This window comes from Dasypus novemcinctus, chromosome 17 (assembly GCF_030445035.2).
Source record: "Dasypus novemcinctus isolate mDasNov1 chromosome 17, mDasNov1.1.hap2, whole genome shotgun sequence".
NCBI classification, from domain to species: Eukaryota; Metazoa; Chordata; class Mammalia; order Cingulata; family Dasypodidae; genus Dasypus; species Dasypus novemcinctus.
In genome coordinates this window covers 52,191,005-52,199,458 of record NC_080689.1, presented here as the reverse complement: position 1 = coordinate 52,199,458, position 8,454 = coordinate 52,191,005, and the positions used below count along the sequence as shown (strand labels likewise).

The window sequence follows — 8,454 nt, the reverse complement described above, 5'->3', positions numbered from 1 at the left end:
CTCTTCAGAGGGTGGCATAAAGAAACATTCTGAGGAATATGCAGAAAAGTTATTTATTTTATTTCTTATTTTCTTCAAGAATATTTAATATTTTAAAGAGCCAGTTAGATTTTGGAGTGTTGAGTCTACAAAAAGTTACAGAATTGGCACTTTTGGCCCTGGGACTTAAGGAGGCTAGCCTGATCATTTTATTCAGTGCTTAAAGGTTATTACGTTCCAAGGTGCAATTCACTGGGGAGCAGATGTAGTTCAGTGCTTGAGTGCCTGCTTCCCATGTATAAGGTCCTGGGTTCAATCCCTGGTACCTCCTAAAACAAAACAAAACAAAACAAAAAACCCACTATGGTTCTACAGTAAAAATGTTTGATAATCATTCAATGAAAAGAGGTTAAGAATGGAAAAGAGACACCAATAATTAAAGTAATACTATTTGTAGTAAGTGGGCCCATCAACATTTTCATTATAAACTATTTGTTAAGGGTTAAAACATTGCTGGTAGAGATCCATCCAGTGCATACACATTACTAACTAATGAGTTTTACTGCTTCCAAAGAAGAGATCATTACAAACTTTAAGTGTTAAGGAAATTTAAAACTTCCTTCTCAACAATTAAAAAAAAAAAAAGCCATCAAGTCTTCAAGAACTGCTGGGAAAAAATTCTCTGGTATTTGCATAAGGATTTTAAAGGCCCCAAGGTGTGATGGAAGAAAATAATATGCCTTATAGTTAATATATATATATAGTATTGCCATTTAGTTTTCAAATTATCATTGACATAGGATGATTCAATTAGGAACAGCCAAGACATATAAATCCCCACAACTACTTTGTCTCTGTCACTGATGCCCTTCCCCCAACTGGAAGGTGGACTCTCCTCGAGCACTTTCCCAGCCACTGCCATTCTCAACCATGACACCTCTCCATATTGTTGCAGGACCCACTCAGGCTCCCGTTTACATTCCTTTCCTACTTTCTTGCTAGAGTCATTTCCCAACACGCCAGAAGAAATGCCCAGCAGTCCTGGCTGCCATCCTGACTCCACCTTTATTGCCCCCCTGAGGATACAGGAGGTGCAGTCTCAGAGAGTTTGGTGCACCTAGGAGAACTCATGGTCTAGGATTCCTGTTAGTATTATTTCAGTTATGAATTACGTAGGTCTCTGTGGGCTTGCCTGCCCTGTGGGTACTTATAACAGTGTTTGACTTGGAAAATGTATTATTAAAAAAAAAAAAGGTCTAAATAAACTTCAAAACCCATTAAAAATTGAGGACAGTTCCTCAAAAAGTTAATCATAGAGTTACCATATAATCCAGCAGTTCCACTCCTAGATACATACCCAAAATAAGTGAAATCAGGAAAAAAGAGATATTTACACACCAATGTTCACAGCAGCATTATTTACAATAGTCAAAAGGTGGTAACAACCTAAGTGGCTATCAATGGATGAACAGTTAAACAAAACATGGTATGTACATACAATGAAATATTATTGAGCCATTAAAAAGAAATGAGAGGAAAACGGATGTGGCTCAAGTGATAAGGTCTCCACCTACCATATGGAGGACCCAGGTTCGATCTCTGGGGCCTCCTGGTGAAAAAGAAGACGAGAAAGTATGCCTGCGTGGTGAGCCAGTGCCCATGTGGTGAGCTGAGTGCCCATCTGAGTGTCTGCGTGATGAGCCAAGTGCTCATGTGGTGAGCTGAGTGCATGTACAAGTGCCTGTGTGGTGAGCTGAGTGCCCACATGAGTGCCTGTGTGGTGAGCCAGTGCCCGTGTGGTGAACCAGTGCCCATGAGTGCCTGCGTGGCAAGCCAAGTGTCCACGCAGCAAGCCGAGCATCCGTGCAGTGAGCCAGTGCCCGCACAAGTGGGTCATGCAGCAGGGTGATGACGCAACAAAAGAGAGATGAAGGGGAGAGTGAAAGTGAAGTGCAGCAGAAACCAGGAACTGAGGAGGCGCAACTGACAGGGAACCTCTCTCCACATCAGAGGTTCCCAGGATTGAATCCTGGTGAATCCTAGAGGAGAAAAAATAAGAGAAGACAAAAAGAGAAATAGATACAGAAGACCACAATGGGCACAGAGAGCAAAAACAGCAGGGTGGGGGAGGGGAAGGAGAAGAAAAAGTACGTGAATGTGAAGAGATCATTAAATTAAAAAAAATAGGGTTTCAAAAAAAAAAAAGAAATGAGATACTGATATATGCTACATTATGTGTATGAACCACCTACTAAGTGAAAGAAACCAGATACAAAAGGTCACATATTGTACGATTCCATTTGTATGAAATATCCAGAATAGGTAAGTACAGTGAAATAAAGAGCTGATTAGTGGCTCCTGGTTTCTACAGGAGTGGGGAGTATGGAGTGACTGATTAATTAGTATGGGATTTTCTTTGGGGGCAATGAAAATGTTTTAGAAATAGATAGAGGTAATGGTTGCCTAATAATGACTATATTAAATATCACTTAATTGTACACTTTAGAATGATTGATTTTATATTACATGAATTTTACCTCAGCAAAACAATTGAGCATAGTCAGTATTTACAAGTATATAAAAACTGAAATATCAGACAGAGTATATTTGTTCTATAGAGAAGATAGAGTGGGAAAGAGGATTAAGTCAAGAGCCAGAAAACTTAAAAACCCAGGATCAAGCTGTAGCTCAGCCATTACTAATTAGACAATCTTAAATTGCCATTTCCCCTAGGTCAACTTCAGTTTTGACATGTAAAGAATATGGATACTACCTGATCTGCTTAATTCTAAGGCAATTATGAGACTCAGAAAAGTATACTGAAAACTCTAACACCACAGAAAATGTACAATTATAATGAAAAGTTGGAATGCATTGGAACCCAAAAATGAAAAGGATGATAGGATGCTGTAGCAGTTTGATATTGTTTATGAATTTTAAAAATAGATATTGGATTGTGTTTGTAAACTGGTCTATTCCTCTGGGTGTATTAGATTGTATTAGATTCAGAGGTTTCACTTTTACTTAAGAATAGGGCTTTTATTTGATCACATCATTAGGGCATGCAGGGCTGAATCCCCACCCCCATGGTGGGGATGAAACAAACACACAGGAGAAAATACACAGAGAAGGAGAACACAGAAGCAGATATGCAGGAAGAGAGACTGTTCCATAGACATGGCCCTGGGAAGAGAGATGAGCCTGATAAGTCTACAGCTGACCCTGTGGAGAGAACAGACATTTGAGCCCAGAGAGAAACGAGCCCTGAGAAGAGAAACGAGCCTTATGACAGCCTACAAACTGAGATCAGAAGCTGGGACCATGGAGTCTTTTTTCTTTTTTCCCAAGATTTATTTATTTATTTTCCCCCTTCCCCTCTTCCTGCCCTGCTGTTTTTGCTGTCTGTGTTGTCTGCTCATTTTCTCTCCTCTAGGAGTCATCGGGATTCAATTCTGGAGACCTCTGAAGTGGAGAGAAGTTCCTTGTCAATTGCGCCACCTTGGTTCCTGGTTTCTGCTACGCTTTACTTTAACTCTCCTATTGTCTCTCTTTTGATGTGTCATCATCTTGCTGTTTGACTCACCTGCGTGGGCACTGGATCACAACATGGGCACTTGTGTGGGCACTGGCTCACCGCATGGGCACTTGCGCGCACCACAGGGTACTAGTGTGGGCACTGGGTCACCGCATGGGCATGCTTTCTCTTCCTATTTTTTGCCAGGAGGCCTCAGGGATGGAACCTGGCTTCTCCTATGGTAGGCAGAAGCTCTACCACTTGAGCCACATCTGCTTCCCACCTTGGAGTTGTAAGAAGAGGGAGGAAGGCTGAATCCTCATAGACATAGCCAGCCATCTGTGTCAATACATGGCAACAGACTTTGGGTGAGAAAGTACCTCTTATGGTACCTTGAGTTGGCCTCTTTAGGACCTTGTGACTGTAAGCTTCTACCCCAAATAAATGCCCTTTATAAAAGCCAACAGAGTTCTGGTACTTTGCATCAGCACCCCTTTGGCTGACTAATATAGATGCTTTATGTTTCTGATATCTTTTTTCTTACATCAGCGGCTAACTAGGTTTTAGGCAAATCTTAGGAGACCAAGATTGAGCTGGAGGAAGTTCAGTCCAATCCAGGGTGATTGTTGTCAGTTTTGGTTTGAACCTGCAGTAGAGCAGACCTAGTCTAGATCAGATTCTGTCCTGTGTAGTAAGGAATACAAATCCCCAAAGGACTCCTAGAATTGATCCATAGTTTATGACTGTTTTTCGTATAATAACTGATCTGTAGTTGGACTGGGGCTTCTTTATACTTCCTCTGTGATGGATGGGGTAAGAAGGAGACTTTGAGTCTATTTTGGTTAGAACTCACAATAAATCAGGATCCAAGTTTGAAAGAAGGAAAGGAAAAAATTTCTACCTTTTTTTCTCTAGTGGCACAAAGCTTCCTGTAGAGTAACATCTAATTTATTCAACACATTCTTAAAAAAAATTGTTGAAAAAAAAAAAAAGGAATTTTAACTTGTCCCTTGAAAAACTTAAAGGAAATAAATTAAAAAATAAATCACATGATTTCCTGGACTTTTCAATAACACAGTAGACGTTACCTAAACATATCTTGGTAAGTCATAGTCTTCATTATGAGTATACATTATTGGACTCTGCTATAGCAACACTTATTCCTATGTGGCTCATTTAGAATGAGTAGAACTGCATGGCCCTTTTAAAAAATGAAAGTAATGCTGTGTGAGTTCTTACATTTGCTTTTTCTATATTTACTCACTTACTATCAGAAATTATACCACCTAATATTTGAAATATTTTATATAGCTAGTATAACTAGTATTTTCAAGATGCCTTAAAAAGCAAAGGAAAAATTCAAGTGTGAACAATATATTGGTTTATGGACACTTGTTGAAGCCACACAAATCTTTTTTTTTTTTTTTTAAGATTTATTATTTTATTTAATTCCCCCCGCTTCCCCGGTTATCTGTTCTCTGTGTCTGTTTGCTGCGCCTTGTTTCTTTGTCCGCTTCTGTAGTCGTCAGCGGCACAGGAAGTGTGGGGGGTGCCATTCCTGGGCAGGCTGTACTTTCTTTTGTGCTGGGCGGCTCTCCTTACGGGAGCACTCCTTGCGCGTGGGGCTCCCCTACGTGGGGGACACCCCTGCGCGGCAGGGCACTCCTTGCACATCAGCACTGCGCATGGGCCAGCTCCACACAGGTCAAGGAGGCCCGGGGTTTGAACCGCGGACCTCCCATGTGGTAGACGGACGCCCTAACCACTGGGCCAAGTCCGTTTCCCAACACACAAATCTTTATGTATGTACAAGACTGAGCATGCATTAACTCGTTAGGGGGATGATAAATATTTTTCTAGGTAATCTGGAGTAATGGGAAGGGTCCTGAATGATAGGGGTTAGGTGACCTGAATTCTAATCCTAGGTCTGTCACTCACTGATGTATGAACCTTGAACACTTGCTGTGCTTGTGTTTCCTCATCTATACAATAAGAAAGCTAGGTAATAGGTTTGTTTTTGTTTTTATGTTTTTTTTGTCTTTAAATTTTAAACAGAAGAACTTTTCTTCAAATTAAATCATGCAAGAAACCCATATTTAAAAATAAGTACACTGGGAGTTACTATGTTTGAAGTGAAGGTATGGAATCCAGAGGCTTGTCTGCTCTGTTCCCTTACTGTCCTGGCATCCTCTGAGGTGCCTCTGAAGAAGCTTTGGAGAACACAGAACACAGTCTGAAACCCATTGGATCAGATAAAGCCTAGGCCCCTTTCTGTTCTAATATGTTCTGATTTCACCAGTATATACATTTGCAAATGTCCCATTAAATGCTTATATTCTGGAGGTTTTTTTATTATTGTAAATAACTCTTGGCAAATATAGGGAAAAAAAAGTTCAGGAAAGCTTTCCAATCCCAAACATACTAATCTGTTTTAACACTGCCATAAAATGAAAGCAATTAATTAGATTTAAGGAATGAATTTGCCACCATTTTATTTTTCACCTTTTTTTTTTTTTTTTTTTGAGGTACTGGGGATTGAACCCAGGACCTTGCATGTGGGAAGCCAGCCTTCAACTACTGAACCACACTGGCTTCCCTGAGTTGGTTTTCTCATTTGTTTTGCTTGTTTTTTTCAGAAGGCACCGGAAACCAAACCCAGGACCTCCCATTTGGGTGGGGGGCACCCAATCACTTGAACCACATCTGCTCCCTTTAAATTTTTTTCTTAGCTTTCTTTTCTTTTTTAAGATTTATTTATTTATTCCCCACCCTCATTGTTTTCTTTTGCTGTCTGCTAGTTGTCCATTTGCTGTGTGCTCTCTGTGTCTGCTCATCTTCTCTTTAGGAGGCACTGGGAACCAAATGAGGGTATTCCCATGTGGGAGAGAGGCACTCACTCACTTGAGCCACTTCAGCTCCTTTCTTTGTTGTGTCTCTCATTGTCTTTCCTCTGTGTCTTCTTGTTGCATCAACTTGTTGCATCAGCTTGCCATGACTGCCCAACACACCAGTTCGCTGTATTGCTGGTCTTCTCCAGGAAGCACAGGGAAACTGAACCTGGGACCTCCCATATGTGGTAGGCAAGAGCCCAATCACTTGAGCCACATCCACTTCCCCTCAACTCACTTTAAATTTGATATGAATTATTTGATTTTATTTTTCATTTTTTATAAGAGCAACATTTTAAAGAGCTATATATATGTACAAACACACACACACACTGTTCTTTTCCAGTGCCTTACTGTGCGCTTACATCTGTTCCATCAAACTGGCAATCAGCATTAAGTTCCAATCTACCCTTTGGTTAGGAGCTAACTGGCTGCTCTAACCCATTTTTATAAACCTTGCTATATTTCTTAATCCTTTCAAATGCAACTATGACACGAAGTATTACAGACTTTTAAAAACCCGTTCTCTAGGAAAAAAAAATTGTGGAGCATCAGTAACCAGATAGTATTCTCAAATTTCAGTGATCTAGTCCATGGAGCCGTCCCCTATGCACAGTGCTCTGTTTCATGCAGTACATGGCTTTAGCTGGCCAAATCTTTTTTTTTTCCCAATGAATCAGTAGAACAGTGAAGATCTTACTTTTTTTTTAAGCAGTGGCATATCAATGAGGCACAGATGTGTATTCCAACTCTGCATGGATGAGCACACTGTTCAATAGTGCTGGCTCACATGGTATCAGTGCGAGTTATCACTTCCCATGAAGGCACTCTTATCACCAGGGCCCAGAGAGGTGGCTGCAAATCGCAGCCTTTTTATTCTCAAGGCAGTTTTGCTGAACATTCAGGCTTCAAAGATTCACACTTCCAAAACTCTATAAGAGTTTGTGAACGCTCAATTTGCCAAAACTGTTTACAGTGTAATTGGGCACCGTACCTGTGTCCATGAGATAGCGAAGGCGCTTCTCCACCAGCGCGGCACGGGTGTCAATTTGCTTTTGCTCATTCTCTAGTGCTGCCAATTCTCCTACAACATACTGACTGGTGTCTTTGAACCCTTTCTGTTAATGAGAACAAACAGGAAGGGGAAAAAAATCACTTGTAAGTTTCATTTTTCTTTTCTACAAATACTTAGAAAACCACTTACCTAGAGAACCAAACATCACCCTTAGTACCAAAAAGCAAATCCCTATGATTCAACAATATGTATTATATACAGTAAAACTTCTGTAAATAGAGAAAAAATCAGTACTTCAGTATTGTATTAACATTTAAAATGTAATACCCAGATTTAGCAATTTAAAACGTTAACATGAATTTTAAAAAAATCTCAGAGTTAAGCAAGTTATTTAAGCAAGGGCAAGGGGAGAAAATAATTTATTCTGTGGTGACTGTCAAAACAAATACCAATGACACCTTCAATTCAAAAGTGTAATAATAATACTGGAGTTTTACTAAGGAATTGATTTTTAGAGGATCTATCCTGAAAAAAAATCGATGATATAGATTTTGTCTTAGAAAACTGTAAAGTTAAAAGTGTACTTTTTTTTTGTTTTCTTACTGATTATACTATTTCAATACTTAAAAAAAAAAAGAGAAGTTTCAAATATATCCAGCTGACTTTTGTCCTTTAACATGTCATTTTATTGATGTAGTACTAAATATTATAGCTGTGAATTCTAACCAGACAGGTGGTTTCAAACCTTGCTATGTAGGATCTAATGTAACTTGTATATTGATTTGTTAATCTTTCATTGTGCCAACTTTGAATTTCAATTTGAAAATTACTTTTACAATCATCCATGTTAAAATTTTTTAAAAAATTATTCAAAGAAGCTTTCTTTTAAGTTGTAGCTCTATTGTATAGCCTTAATTTTTATTTCCTCATTACAAATTTAAAGTACTAAGAGGAAGTGTTATTTTTTTATGGTAGAGTAAAAAAAGTGGATTAATTATAGTTCCCTTTGGAACACCTGTTTAACTTATGACATTTCTGCAGCTAAGAAACATAAGTAG

At 39.2% G+C, this 8,454-nt stretch overlaps 1 protein-coding gene across 18 annotated transcripts in view; it reads right to left on the bottom strand.

Annotated features, from left to right (window-relative positions):
- Positions 1-8,454, bottom strand: part of EHBP1 (EH domain binding protein 1) — a 524,220-nt gene that overhangs the window by 39,004 nt on the left and 476,762 nt on the right. For 17 of the 18 annotated variants that reach the window (XM_058278659.2, XM_071208862.1, XM_058278647.1 and 14 more), the window contains one exon: positions 7,376-7,499. In XM_058278659.2, coding sequence (XP_058134642.1) covers positions 7,376-7,499 — 124 coding nt within the window. Of the gene's footprint in view, positions 1-37; positions 309-7,375; positions 7,500-8,454 lie in introns of those variants that run through there. The other variant, XM_058278660.2, reaches the window with a different exon arrangement.